A 16,402-nucleotide genomic window follows, 5' to 3' on the forward strand; every position below is an offset into this window, starting at 1 on the left:
CTGTGGGATTCATTTCACGAGTGATTCCTTTCTCACTCAAGTTATCATGTAGTCATCTTTTTCATTTTCTTTTTTTTATCATTGGTGTTTATTCTATAAAAACATAACTAATCAACACATGATGCCTACGAAAGTGGATGTGTATTTTCCAGTGCCTGAGTTAACAGGGAATTTGCACAAATATAGCTAATGAAACTTTAATGCGTAGCCTCAAAACATTTTTGCAGGAAAAGTGCGAACGGATTCACAGATTGTTAGTCCAAACAAAGAGTTACAGCTGACAAGATTTGTGGCAGCTGTTCCTCCTTTACACGATAACCCTCAACAATTAAAAACAGCTGCACTAATCAACAAACTAATGGCAGGGACGGAAATGATTTCAACATCCCAAAGCAGAAAGAGAGGCAGAGAAAGAGAGAAAAATAAATAAATATGTGAAGCAGTTGTGCTATAGGGAATCCTGGAATCAGCCATCAGTCAAAATAGGGCCCAGAGAGATGACTTGACAGATGCATTCATTACATGCAGGATGAAAGGGGGTAGAACACATGGCTCATTTCAAACAACTCTGTCAGGTTGGTTACCTTTTGAATGCTTATTAAAGAAGGAAATAGATCCAAAGCCTCAACAATCATGCAAAGTACTGTTTGCCCTTTATGTCCATCTTTTATCTGTCCATATCTCACCCTCTTTCTGTTTCTAGTAAAACAGACTTCTTCTTTCTTGAGAACATGTTAAATAAAAATACAAGCAGTGATATGTGACGTTGTTGTAATGCTTGTTCTTCATCGATGCCTACTCTCAAAAAGGGCCAGAGGCTTAAGGGTTCTCATTTCAAACGGCAACTAAAGATGTAATGTATCCCTTTTTTTTGTGAATGAAGGTATTTTATCTGCTGAGTAAGTGCACATTTTTCACCTGTTCTGTTATTATGAAACTGAACAATCTGCTTGATGTTCTCGTCTGTTGGAGAGGCAGACTGAGCCTCTTCTCCAAGGGTCCTCATCTAAACAAACACTGCTTTCTGTGTTCCAAAGATTCCTCTCATAGCATCAATCAGTTCTAAAAAGCAACTATCATTGAAAGTAAAGTTGCAGTGAGTGATGGCCTATGCAACTGTCCTAGTCTCAGACTTTCAAGATAATCACATGAGCACAAGCTATAGATAAGATGTCAACTTCTCTTAAGTGAAATATAGGGGTGCAGCGGATCAACAAAAATTACGGTTCGGATCGTTTCACGGATCAGAGTCACGGATCGGATCATTTTTTGGATCAGCAAAAAAAATAAAATAAAAAAGACAAGACAAACAAACATAACTTTGTAAATGCCGCAGTGATAAGCGGTTGTTGAGCAGCCTTCGTTTTCACTCCTGTCAGTGAAACACCAGGGTGATGTCGCTTCAAATGCGTGGCCATGCTTGATGTGTTTCCACTGTCATATGGCTTTCTTGTGCCACAATGCCTACACACCGTCACGGTTTTATCCACTAATCTCTTTCCTTCATCATTATATTTGACAGGGAAGCCAAAATGCTCCCATATAGGTGATTTAAAAGACGCGGGGCGTTCAAGCTCCTCCGTTCCTCGGCTCGCCATGACCACGCTGCACTTAAAAAGTGTGTGGATTGAACATGCGCACAACTTTTTTTTTTTTCATAAATCAATCCGCAGATCACGTGTGTGCCGAACCGAAGATATTGATCCGAACGGATCACGGATCAGTGATGATCTGTTGCACCACTAGTGAAATAGGATCCCCATCTACTGCATTAAGTAAGCGTGGTGAAATACCTTTTAATGTGTTTATTCATTAACATCAATTAATGCTTTAAGTACGGATACATTTGTTTTGATTCAAGGAAGGATGTAAAGTTTGTTACAAAGGAGGCATTTTCAAAATACGTCAGAAAAATGCAACAGGTTGTTGTGTTTTTCAGGCTCAAGAATGATAATAGTTGTTGAAGATACATTTTATAGTCTGAAACAGAACATTATAATATCAAGAATTACAGAAGAAAAATCATGATTTTTCTATGAATAAGTTTAACTTTAAAGATGACCACTTTCCTAAACAGCTTCCATATTGGATTGCTTGTTTTCAAGCTTGAATTTTTACAGAGCTACATTAGTTGGATCCCTTATTATCTTGTCTCAACATTTTATTTCTGTGATCTTGTAAGGCTCCTCATTTAGCATAGAAACCTTCTTATCAGACAATAAGGTTAAAGCTCAGTTAATTTCATGTTGAATTACATTTGCATTCGCTGGTGCTATTGTCATTTCTTTCAACCAAGTGGACTTGGTGAACTCTATAGGTGTGTGTGCTTCACTATACAGGCAAAACCACTTATCTCACGGCACACCGAATATTCAGTGGTTGAACTGGTACGCCTAACCTTTTCACTTAAGTGCACCAGCACATAATTTAGGCGGAACTAATGATGATAATGATTTTGGTTTAATCTAATTGCATTACATATTATGTAGATGTAAATGATTGTAAACATGGATAAAGGTGCAAATAAATTCACCAAGAAAGAACAAGAAATTATGATAATCTCAAATCCCCATCTCAATTTCTCAACACCAGTACCACCAATAAAAAACTGTTTAGTCACACTTCACATATTTTTTGATGCATGTGTGTACAAAATAGCTGCACGGTGGAGGCCTGTGTGGAACTGAGGGGATCTTCATTTCAGGACCATCAGGATTATATCAGGAGAAGTTGTTTGCGCGGGTTCATTTAAGTAAATTATGTGGATTTACGGTTGAGGAATGTGGGACTTCCAAAGTTTATAGTTTGTACAATATAACTGCCTTACATTGGTAAATCCCAATTATTAAACACTTTTATTCCTCCCTCGTTTCATCAGTCACCTTTAATTCATTTGTGATACAATTCAAGAAGCCACACAAATAACATTTTGCCTGCTTCAGCAGTGTGAAAGATTATGAAATACATTTCTTTAGAAGATCAGAAATATCTTGCCATGAAAATCAGCAAATAAGCAGCATGCTGTAACTGAGGTTAATGCTTCGCTCTCGAGCTAATGACAGCAACTGAAGTAATTGTCAGTGCCATATTTCTCAATCATTTTAAGAAGTCAGTTTTAGTTTCAGTAACTGTCTTGCAATATTTCTAATCCAACCTTGCAATTTTACTTACTCTGTGCCGCAGATATCAATTTTTAAGTTCCTTATTGTTTTCAAACATTTATTTTGCTTTCTCAAACGTCCAGAATAGGAGGTCACTTTAGCAAAACAGCAGGCCATGATCCGTCCCCCATTCTGTGTCTCCAAAGGTTGGGGATGCTGTCCTGTTAAGGCTGCCTCCGTCTCCCAGGGCAACCAAGGCCATTGATACATTTTGCTTTACCTCGGACTCTTACAGACAGACAGACTACCTCATCTTAGAGAGTGCTACATGGAACCTGAGAATCATACAACATGACTTACAGTAACTACGGTAAGGATGAACATTTTTGTTTAGACTTCGCTACCACATAGTATCGATATGTAGATGAGTGACGAGTAACCTCATTCGGAGATTTAGTATGTCTCGTGGGTAAAGTACTCATGTCCTTTAGAATTGCGTGGCATTATCCAGCGTGATTTTCTTATGACGTACAACTCTATTCTCCTCATTGAGCTTTAATAAATACCTCTGTGTAAGACAACTGAATCACTTGTTCGGTCCCAAGTTAAAAAGCTCTCAAGATTTCCATTACAGTCAGAGTCTAGACCCAGCCTTGAGACCAGAGGTGACCATATTTTCAATCCTAATTCCGGTCATATTCAGTTATGGTTATGGCTTCAAAATATTGCCTCATGTACATCCTACCTTGAAATCCTTTGTTAATTAGATGTTGTGTTGAAAGGCACAATATATAGCAGATTCTTAGTATTCATCCTGATTAAAATAACAATGGATAGTTGGATAGCAGGGAAATGATCACTGCTGTCATCATTACTGGCTACATCTTGGCCCAGAGGGTCAGCATGGAAGAGGCCCTGCTGCTGCCAGCACCAGATGTACAGCAGGAAAGCAGAGAGTCACCTGCTGCGAAAAGGCTGGTAAGGCATAAGGGGCACTGACTTATGGAGATGAAGTTGTGGGCAAAGGTAAGGTCTTGTTATAAAGCAGCTCGTTGTCTCAATGCAATGTTGTCAGGTGATAAAAAAATGCATATTGTTTTTAGCTGGTGAGAACATACTATATGTTAATTTCAGTGTGTGTATGTGTGTGTGTGTGTGTGTTTTTGTGCACATGCATGAAGGAAAATTGCAGAAACAGGACTATCCAAAGGCTAGTGTGTAAATCTCATCAGTTAGATAAAATAATGACTGAAGGAGCATGGCTCTGAATAGATACTTCAGCTGTAATTGAAAGTCTTTCTTCAGGAGATACAGATGATTAGTATGTATTGTAAATAAAGAGCAAACATGTAATTATTGCGAATGGAGACAGGAATAACACCATGTTGCCAGGCTATAATTTTAGATTCATGAAGGTTGGTTCAGCATTTTCTTGCACATCCTCGATTTATCTTGTTTGTTTAGAAAATATACTTTTATTTTTGTGTTCGTATTCAAACGTTCTTTTAATGCTTGTATAATGCAAAATGCTGCATAGTTATGCTACCCTGCGTTGTCTCCATTAGGCTGGGTAGCGTTGTCGAAATTTACATTTACTAAGAAAACAGAACAGGGGTGGGAAAGACACGCTTGACATCTACTGAATTTGCCCTGGATAACAGACAGCTTAGCATCGTCTCGTATGTATAAACAACAGGATGAAAGAAAAAAAACAATGCCACATTTCTCTGGCGGTGTTGTCACAAGGCTTGTTCAGTCTTACCTGCTCACATTTCACAAATGCTGTCTATCATTTGTGCTTGTCTGCTCTAATATTTGATCCCTCATTTTCACAATGGAGACGGCGCAGACTGAAAAGCTCAAACGCACAATTGTGCTCCTCCCTTCAGGAAGGTCTTGTGTCTCTACACGGCGCCACTGACTCGCTAAATTCAAAACGTTTTGACATAATTACAGTATTGCATCTCTATGCAATGCCTGCATGTGAGCTGTGAATTTGCCCTCCCATCCAAACTCAAAGCTCAAACAGACCGCCTATTCTGTCAAGCCAACCCCTGAGTCAATAGAACATCCTGTCAGAGTGAGTACTGCCTGGCAGTCTGTCAGGCAGCCCCACCAAATTCCCAGTGGGAGGGGGAGATATAGCTTCCCATCTGTAATGATCCCTGGTCTTAAGAGGTCAGAGAGGACGCAAGTGCAGCTATTCTGTGCAGGTAGTTTCTATTGTCAATTTTGCTTGAGTGCCTCTTCGCAGAAAAAAAAATAAAATAAAAACAAAAAACCTTGGTTTGAATGAAAGAACATGATTGTTTGGGAGTCTATATGTATTCAAGGACTTTAACTGATGTCCTGATGGTTTATGAATGGGTTTGAGTCTTAGATGATTTCCTCTAGGGGTGCACCGATCCGATATCAAGATAGGATATAGGCCCGATATTGACAAAACGGCTGGATCGGGGATCGGTAAAATGAACAAATCCACGGGCCGATCCAGTTTTGTTTTTTTTCTCCGTCGCAGCACATCCTACGTCATTCGTCAGCGTTAGTGTGTTGCATGCTTGAAGAGCACAAGTTGTTGTTTGACCAACTCTATTAGTTTATTCTCAGGTTCAGCTGCTATGTTTTATTTTGTATTCCTGTTTGCAGGACGTTGCACTTACTCACGTCACATTTCTTAGCTGATTAGCTAGTAGCCCCGCCATTAGTTGTTAGCCTCACCGATCAGCTGTTAGCCTAGCAATGCTAACTTTCAAACCGACGTACTCAGTACCCTGTGGGCTGTCCATCGTTGCTCCGTTGGTCGTCCCTCCACCACAACCTCAGGGTTATTCACCGCCGGGCTGCTTTGTCTCCTCCTCTGCTGCTGTGGTCTCCCCGGCTCACAGCGATGCTGGATGGTAGCTACTTCGCCGTTGCTGGCGGGGTCTTCAGGTGTTCAGCACAGGAGCACCTGAACCTCTGCTGTCACTTCACCCCAGGTTTCATCGCTTGGATTGGATCTCTTGGTCTCCTGCATCGCCCCCGCTGTGTGCACGGAGCCTCCAGACGCTAGTTTGTACACAGACGATGCTACTGACTTCAGTGCTAGTGTTCCCTCCGTGCTGACTGACAGGCGCTCCATCTATTCTTTGTTTTGTTTGTTCCACGTGTAACCTTGGGTACCCTGACAGGCGCTATATAAATTAAATGTATTATTATTATCATTATTATTGTTGTTATTATTATTATTATTATTATTATTATTATTATTATTAATGTTACACATGTTTACAATGTTCGGTAGGCTAACTGTTTGATTATTTTGTCTTAGTTAGGAAAGTCTGGTGCCTTTACTCCCTTTCACATGGTGGAAGGTTGCAGTTTATTATTAATTCAACAACGGTATCGGATCGGTATCGGGTATCCGCCGATACGCTCAGCCCAGGTATCTGTATCGGGACTGGATCGGAAAAAACTGGATCGGTGCATCTATAATTTCCTCATGTCTTTCCTGTGTGTCCTCCACATACTTTACATTTCTTGCAGTGGTTCCACATACAGAATGTGTATTTCTCTGTATTTTCAACCTGTTACTGGTGACTTGTCCATGGTCTCGCCCATAGGGATACTGTGATCACCATAAAGTATTGAATATTTAACCTCTGATGGCAGAGGCAAGGACGTGTTCTGGTCTTGTATCTCACAAATACTGTGAATTAGTGTTAACTAACATAGGGATGTGCATCTATATACAGTGCTTCTGGCACTAAGTTAGGTCATTAAAAAATACATTTAGTTATATGCTGTTGTCAACACACGTCATGAATGAACCCAAATCAACAGTGAATGGATTCTAAGTATTGCTTTTTCAGCCAAAGCATGATTTACTGTAGCACATTCCTCTGTACAATATTCCTTTAATGTTGTCCAAAAAATCATTAACACATCGATGTGCTAAAATGTTCCACTCCACTCTGACATGTTCCCTAATTAAAGTAAACATTGGCACCATAGTTTCCACAACCAATGGAACTAATGAAACCAATCTTCCACTGAAAATAGTCCCCAACAAATATACTTCTTTCTCCCATTTGAGAAACTTTTGCCATTGCTGTTTTAGAACAAAACAGAAGAAAAAAAGGATAATCTGTCATCCCATCAACCCTAACCTTAACAGAGTATTAAAATAAAAAAATAAGTCTTCTTTGAGAAAAGGTTTATCCAGTGTTTAAAAGGTTGAGATTGAGATGTAGCGTGAAACATGTACACACCTGTCTGCGCAGATCCCTGGTCTTTTTGGTCATCTTGTCAATGGCTGAGTTCAACGGGTCACCTTTCTCTTTCCTCCCGGTCTGTGAAAGAAAAACAAGAATACCATGTTAACCCAGTTCAAGTTCATGCTATTACAATTGTATTGGTTTGACTCCTAATACTGCACCATATATTTCACACTGTACTTTTCTTGCAAAGTGACCCAGACAAAGCTTATGGGGTATATTTGGTGTCAACTGGCAAGTATGAAAATGCACTTCATCACATTACTTGTGTCAACATGTACTGTGATGTTCCATGATTAGACCCAAGTCAGTGGAAACATGTCTCAAACAGTTTGGTACCTAGCAACTAGCGTATCTGGCAAGTATCAACTTCTTTGTCGCCAATTCCCCTGTGTGCTGCACTTCATGTCATTGCCAACTCCTACTGGTGACTTTAGGAGGGTGTTGACTACCATGTGCTTCACCTGGTACACATGGAGTCACCAGCTGCTTCTTCTCACCTGACAGCGGGGAGTTTCACTGGCAGAGCAACACGGATCTTCTCTCTATTCAGATTCCCCTACTCTCCAGCTAATACGCATCCAGACCAACCAGTAGGAGTTGCCAAGGCAGCTACCAGGACGTCAGCTCTTACTGCCTTTCATATAGAAATTTTGCCAATTCTGTTCATTGAAAAGCCTGGCCAGGGAAGAGGCTCCAGTTTCCGCTATGCCACCTGAGCACTCCATTTACCACTTTACAAGCTCTACTGTTTTTGCTCAGAGACCATGGAGAAGAGTGGGCTGATTTATACGACTCCAGTTATAAAATTTCTTTTACTATCAAACTTTGGATGGAAGCTTGGCCTGAAGGTTAGAAAGATACTGTCAGTGTCTTGGAGTGAATCATTTCTGCTCCAGGACTCATATAAATGATCCTGTACTCTGATTCCTCAAGAGAAATGCATACATGTGGGTCTTAGGTAGTGGAAAGTGGTTAAATAGCACTGTTTAGGAATAAAGGATGACTATTTAAAGGTCACAATGTTAAGCATTGTCACTAATTTAACAGATACAGTATTTGCATAATGTTGAACAGGTTGCCATAGCTTGGTAGAAGATGTTCCCCAAATTCTCTGCAGACACTCGGGGTATAACAGTCCCTGTTACTGTTAGAAAAAATAGGTTTGGGGTGTATTGATTACTTTATACAGAAATGGATGTTTAGGGAATAGTTAAAAGGAGTATGTTCAGTACATGTTGATGTTTTGGGTAAAACTATTAACTTCTAACAAGTTGAGTAAAGTAAGAGTAAAATGAATGCACAATAACAATATTGGGGTGTGGGGCTTAGGGCACAGCTTGTGAGTTTAACTGACTGTGAAGCTAACAAAAAGTGCTACATGTGTGACAGCCGTAAATTTGCTACATACTGTACACGGCTTCCCTTCCATCAACACTGAAGTCAAATGTCAATGAATAATGATTCTGTCATTTTATTTTTACAACTGACAAACTGAATAAGTTGTTTCTGGATGGTGAATGATGAATGGAGTTGCGTTTATATAGTGCTTTTCTGTTCTACCCACCACTCAACACTTCTCACAATCACCTATTCATGCACACATTGAAACACTAGCCCCTTTGACACAGAGATGCCACATTATCGCCGCAGCGGCGGTTCGCAAATTCTCCGCTGCTGGTCATTCATACAGCGCGACGCATCGCCACCTTGAAGACAAACTGCTGTGTAATTCACACAGAAAGCCGGCGCTGTGGCTCCAGGGGAGGCGTGACGGTACACACCACAATGATAATTGTGTTTCCACGGTATCCCTCTGTCAATCTAAACCCACAGATAGTTTATAATGATATGGATGCTGTTATAATGTGTTGTGATTGAGATCCTGACCCACCAAACATCCTGGAAAGTGACAAAGTTATGTTTCTCGCTCTAAATTAAATAATTACATGATCGTCATCAGTAAACTGGACGCTGTCTGACTCTGTCACATGCTGGGAAGGAGGCTGTTTTCTGCGGGAAAGATCACTGAAGTCTCGGTTTGGAGGGCTGACAGTCGTGGTGGTATTTTTCGGTATGGTTCGGATTGCCAATAATGCGCCCCTGATATTACCTCCAGAGGCATTTCAGCACCGGAGCAAAATTTCCCCCCTCGCCACCTCTGAGAAATTCACACAGAGGCGGAAAATGGGCGCAGGATCCCCACATCCCAATGGCGTGTGAATGGGGCACAGGCTGCCACACAAGTTGTTGACCTGCTCATCAGCAGCGATACAGCACTCCCTGACCAAATCACCTCACAGTATCTCTATGCTCAGCCAATCATACACAATGGAACAGCCATCATGAGCAATTATGAGCTCAGTGTCTAGTCTGAAGATACTTTGACATACCACTGAAGCTGGGGGTTAATGAAAGGAAACATATTATGCTCATTTTCAGTTTCATAATTTTATTTTGGGTAACTGCTAGAATAGGCTTACATGCTTTAAGGCTCACAAAACACATTAAAAAAGCACTTAATTCCCCATCTATCTGAAACACTCTGTTTCAGCTCCTGTCTCTTTAAGGCCCCTCCCGAATACCCAGTCTGCTCTGATTGGTCAGTTCCCACATACTTGAGCGATGCGCGCTAACAACAACAGAACATCTATGCAAAGATTAATCCTTAGTAGCCCAACTAGCCACTACGCATAAATTATGCAAATACTTTATGTGGCGTCATAGTGTGATGTCCCAACATCATAGACTTAAAGTGGGGACTAGAGATGGGGCAGTGCAAGAACAATGTTTTCTGTGGTAGGTTAACAAAAAATGTTAATCAGGATGATGAACAGGTTGTAAGACACAGTGGTCTTTTGTCAAATACAAGCAGACACAATGATGGTGCCGTTGCCAGGCAACCATTGGACATTATACCCAGCATAGCATGAGGAGAAAAAAACAAAATTCTCACTGGCCTTTGCAGAACAACACATACCTAGTGATACAGATCCCCATCCACCTAAGCTTGTTCCGAATGAGGGTTTCTTCTAGACAGCCTGACCACAACTCCATAACAACAGGGCTTTAAATAAAGGGGCTATTTAGTCATTATCCTGTTTAATGAGACACAAAATGTGGCTGCTTATCTCTGTGTTGCTGCACTATTGTCCTGCCCTTTTGATAATTGAGTGGAACAGAACGGCTCATATCTATGTGTCACAAAGAACTAAATGATACACCATCACACGCCCACCTCATTGTAAAGTCGCCCGTAGGTTAACATTGATTGTCACTTTCAATGCCTTGATCAGGTTGTAAAATTACTGTTTCCAAATGGGTTCTGAACATGTCTCCTATCACACAGAGAGAGCAGCAGAGAGAGAGGGCTACAAATAAAAAAAAACTCAGGCCCACAACATGGTGACACTGACCACCTGACACTCAGAGGTTTAGAGTTATTTTTTACACCTACAAATAGATTTTTTGCAATTTTTTCAGTTTGAATTTGGCATTGTCCAAGCTTACTGTGGGGAATTTGCATGTGTGTAAGGTCACTGATGTGAGAGTGCTCCTAAATGAAAAGAGCCTGTAGCCATAAAAACAGATACTTCTCTGTATAATGTATTGCTGGCTTGCCCTTGGCCAAGGCTCATATAGCACAGGCTTTCTTTCATATGGATGTTAAACACTAGGAGTGAGCCATTTGTCTCTAGGCTCATACTACAGTTAGTCACCCCGTCTTCTAATAGCAATCACATGATGCAATCTTTTTTTTTCTTTCTTTTTTTTATGGAGCAATGCAGAAATCTGAAAGGAAGAAAACTAGCCCTCCTAATGTGAGTAATATGTCTGAGATTCACCTGACCAGAAATATGTCTACTGTGCTGTATGTGTGATGTTGTTATATTTGCAAGCCGTACCTCTTAAAATGCAGAAACAGCTTTTAGCCGTTTGTTGATTGACATAGAGGGAGGAGAGGTAATGAGGATAACATTCAGTGGCATTCCATTATCCGCCACACTCTCATATAAGCACTCACACTTTGATGTGCATGCACAGACAAGCTCTGCTATGCCAAAGCATAGGACATGACATCATTAGTCATTGTAGTGCCTAAGGAGCCTAATGTGTCATTAAGGGACCAGAGGGACGCACAGGATTAAAGATGCTCACTGCCAAAAAAAAGGGGCTTAACTGGAACCTGTCTGAGGACACTTCTGACATATTCATGTGATTTTATGTATAACTTACAACCTTAATTGAACTGAGAGAAAGAAAAAATGGTCAGGCTCAGGATGACACAATAAACTTCTCTACTTATTCATACCATAATCAGACACACCAATAAATAATATTAGTGTGTGTGTGTGTGTGTGTGTGTGTGTGTGTTGTTTTTTTATTTTTATTTTCTGGAATCAGAAATCCCAGCTGTTTTTTTCTTAAAACTCTGTACACTTTAATCTGAGTTAAGGAGATTAAAACAGCACAGTGATGTCAGTCTAAGGGGACAAAACCCAGCACCTGTTATTCTGAGCACTGATTGACAACAGAGCAGTACTTATTGAAGAGAATAGCTTCTTATAAAAGCCACAGCTCTAGGGATGGGTACCGAATTCGGTACTTTTATTGGTACTGACCGAATTCCCCCCGAAGTACCGAGTATCGATTCACGTGAAGTCAATAGGTACCACATTTCGGTACCTGAACGCACCTTCACGGGCGTCAGTAAGAGCGGAAGTCGCGGCGTAAAGTACGTTGCATTCTCTGTCAGAAAGACAACAAATTTGTCTTCAAAATAAGAGCTTTACATTGCACCCCATTGGAGTTTAGAACTGGGTTCTTAGCGAAGGGCTTTTAATTTGAAAGTAGCGACCGGTAGTGGCTTGCTGCTACAACAAGAAGCGGACAACGAAGACAGCTACAGAGACCGAGGAGACGCTAGCATCTCCTGGATCTCAGCGGCTGTCCAGTTGCTCATCTTGACGTCCACGGATGAAGGGATGGACTGACTGCTGTGATCAGCTGTTTCCTGGTTTTAAAACTCCCCGGCTGTTGCTTTCACTATAGACACATATATAGCTACACATAGACGCCTCATTGAGCGCTGGGACCACTGCACGTCAACGTCGCCGCTATATTGGAGGAGGCAGCTCAGCCCCGTGAACTAATACAAGTCAATGAAGTGAACTTTATAAAGCTCACTTCTACAAAGTGCCATAAGTTAATGCCTCTCATTTACACATGCACACACGTACGGATATATTCAGGAAACAAAAACATCGTAACGTTCTCTGATGACTGTAAACATGAACTACTTTATATGTTCAGTCTACAGGTCCGCACCAAACCACAATATGTATTTTTATAATGTTTTTACCAGTTTTTATAGCTGCTAATGTATGTAACGCTGTTTCTGTGATGATACATGACAGTTAAATATTTAATCTGTGTCTATAATAACCAGATCCTGACCTGTAAATGTGACATCTTTCTACCATACTGTCAACTTGTTTAATTAAATTTAAGTTTAAATAACTGACTTAATATGAATCAGAAATACTTCACTGATGCCCTACGAGAAACTGCAGCGTTACAGATGCTCCCATTCAAAGTCAAGAATATGCAGAAAAACACTACTACTACTACTACTACAACTACTACTACAAATAATAATAATAATAATAATAATAATAACCAAAACTATATATGGTGCATTTTTATAATAGTAGCCCACTGCAACTTTACTCTTTTTTTACTATAATTAAATTTTATTTTATACAATATCATATGTTATAATTTTCTTTCATGGATTATATCTCTATTCTGCTGAAAAAAAGAAAGCAGGTTCACTGCTGCTGCAGTTTCTTATCTTGATTTGCAGACTTTGTTAATTTTTTGTCGCCATGATTGTTATTATTAGTACTTAGATCATCAAAAATCAAGCATAATGTGACCATGGATAGACACGTCAACAAATATTAAAAATTCAGAAGTTTTGACTATTTTTTTTTATATACAAAATAACTTTAATTACCACACATATACGCAAAAAAGTACCGAAAACAGGTACTGATTTATACCGGTACCGATTCGCAGGTACTGAGTATCGGTACCGTATCGGTTCAAATGTGAAAGGTACCCATCCCTACACAGCTCATTGTGTAATCTTAAAAATCAATGCAGCATTCTTTTGACAGTTACAGTATGTCTATAACTAAAAATAGATGCTTCCCCTATTGTGTAATTCCTCTTCTGCTTGAAATGATACGTAAAACTTCTTCAGCATGCGATGACAAATGTTTCGCTTATGTTTGGTTTCCTGCAAAACATGCAAAACATAAAACACCCAATTAAAATCACTACGCATGATTTCCCCATCACAAACTTTATAAATAAGGCAGTCCACAATGCTGAGTCATAGGTTAGTCAATGTGTCAGGCTCATATTCATTCTGCCATGATCAAAACTATGGCTTAATATGTGGATGTATCAGCCTGCATGTTCGTGTGTGTGAGAGAGAACCAGACTGGGAAAGACCAACCGAGTCACATTATTGCATTTATGTGTCCACAGTGTTTATCTGGGAAACTATTTGACTTCCCTCCATTCTCATCCAGGTGTTACCTGTGTGTGTGTGAGCAATTGTGCTCTCCAACTCGCAGCCATTAAAAGCTTGACATCACAGTTGGCTGTTGAATCAATTGTCTCCCATACAGCAGCACTGATTGTTTAGTTTTTGACTGCCACATAATGAAATGTGCATGTTCGTTTTTTCTGGTAAACACAAGTCCCTGTGGTGCTTTGCAGACAATGTTCCCAACTGTCCCCATCCATTATTTTCCACCCCCTGGTGTGCACTCATTCATTCTCAGTTGGAGAGAGGAAGATAGAGGAGAGTGTCTGAAAATAAGAATCTAGCACGCGGGGTAATGGGGGCAGTAACAGCAGAATTGTTGTTGCCCACTCAGGAGACGGCTGGTGCGCGGTGCACGCTGGCGGAACGGCCGAGGGCCCTGAGTGTGTTCGCTTTTTTAGGCCCTCCTAAAGTAAGTCATGTAAGTCTGTGGTGCACCACAGCGCAAACTGATTCACTGCATCTCTTAACTCCAAACCTGTAATGGTGGAGTAAGACATACAATGCTACCAGAAGATTGTGGCACTTGGGTATGAGGTATGTTGGTTTTCCATTTTCCAGTTGTTATGAGCCATAAAATAAGAGCTAGGGCCCAAATTTAAGTGCTATTGCAGAGACGGCCAATACATATATTTGTCAAATGCATTTGTAGTCAAATGTTTTTGGTAGGGCTGGGGAACAGCTTTTGTTTATGCTTCTTTGAGACTGCTGTCTATGTTAATTTTCATGATATTTGTGAGCGTTGTGTGAATGGATTTCAGAAGCTTTCGTGTCTGGAAAGAAAAGAATGAACAAAGTCAATAAAAAGGCAGGTGATCAGTATTTCTCTGCTGTATCTAAAAAGAAAAGGTGGCGGCATTCACTCGTTCATTGAACTTTTTTTTTTACTATCGCCATGTCTCTGTCCCACCCTTGAAACAAAGGTGAGAAGGAATTACAAAGGCGAGGCAACACTGAAACCGATGGATGGTGAAAGGAGTGAGGAATGAATCTGGTAATTCATAGGCAATAACATGGCAAATCAAAGGAATGGGCAGATGAATCAGAGAGAAGAAAATAGAAGACAAGTGGGGGAGGAAAGGGGGCATGAGGCATTCAGTCTCATTGTCTCCCAAGATCAATGTGTTAAATGACATCAATTCCGGCTCCTTGTCAATTCAATTAGGCAGGAGCGAGAGGTACAATTACTGTCCAATGTGGTTATACTGTCTGCAGTGGGCTTAAAGGGGAAGGCGAGCTGATAACGAGAGGGTGAGAAAGTGTTTGTGTATGTGTGAGCCTGGGGTGGGGGTTGATAATGGTGGTAACATGTTGGTCGGGTTACCAGGAGATAATGGGTAGCCAGATCCTCATTAAGATAAGTTGTGCTCCCTCAGCTGATGGGCCAATTTGACTTGTTCTCATTAAGTGGAACTTAAAGAGATGCAGCAGTGGCTATCAGCTAGTTTGATTACAGGATACCGAGAAGGAAAACACGCTGCAATGCCTGCAGCTGAGAAAAATACTTCCAGATGAGCGGTTCAGATAAGAATATTTTTCCTTTGTTATTTTTTAAAAAATTAGATGATGCGTCAACAAAGTACAGAAATAGATGCCATATCATAATCTCATTATAGCCATTTTAACCCCCTGGCAAACTGATTAATATACAGCGCAGGCACAATGCAAGGCTGAAGCAAATAAGCACAGAAACAGAATTTATAATACGGTATGAGTATGTTTTGAAGCACATTCATACCCATTGAATCCGGCTTGTTAAATGTTATTTCAAAGGAATCAAAGGTGTACAAAATATGAATTAAAATAATACATATTACATGTTATTTCTTGTTTATCCATCCATCTTTTATCTTTACCTGCGTATCCTGTGCAGGGTTGTTTAGGGATGGAGTCCATCCAAGCTCAAATACAGGCGTACAGCCAGTGTGGACAGACTGCCAGTCTATCACAGGCTAACACACTGCAGACTGACAACCATTCACACTCCTATTCACACCTATAGACAATGAAGCATCTCCAACTCAATTGCATGTCTTCAGAATGAGGAAGAAAACAGGAGGAAACCCATGCAGACATGGTGACTACTAAGAATGTATTTACTTTTTAATGACAGGAAGTATTTGTTAAGGTGTACATCTGAGATATTCTCAGAGAGAAGATCAAGATTAAGTAAATGACAATAATAAATATAGATTTTTTACGTTATTCAATTCTAAATTTATTTATCTGCATATGGGTTCTATGTCTAGATAGCATAAAGGAATAACAGCTTTAATTTTGTTGTACAACCTGCGTTGTCTAATAAAAAGTAGAATTACTGTGTTACTTGAAACAAAAATGTAGAATGTATGTTCGAAGTCGGACAGTATACGAATAAAACTTAATTCTAACCTGCTGTACAGCTTATAAAAAAACTTTGTGGTCAG

At 40.2% G+C, this 16,402-nt stretch overlaps 1 protein-coding gene across 2 annotated transcripts in view; it reads right to left on the reverse strand.

The window, feature by feature from the left end:
* ctnna2 (catenin (cadherin-associated protein), alpha 2) overlaps positions 1-16,402 on the reverse strand; it is a 383,489-nt gene that overhangs the window by 84,141 nt on the left and 282,946 nt on the right. For both annotated transcript variants that reach the window (XM_030412821.1, XM_030412828.1), the window contains one exon: positions 7,352-7,432. In XM_030412821.1, the coding sequence (XP_030268681.1) occupies positions 7,352-7,432 (81 nt within the window). The remainder of the gene's footprint in view (positions 1-7,351; positions 7,433-16,402) is intronic.

This window comes from Sparus aurata, chromosome 1 (genome assembly GCF_900880675.1).
Source record: "Sparus aurata chromosome 1, fSpaAur1.1, whole genome shotgun sequence".
Taxonomy (NCBI): domain Eukaryota; kingdom Metazoa; phylum Chordata; class Actinopteri; order Spariformes; family Sparidae; genus Sparus; species Sparus aurata.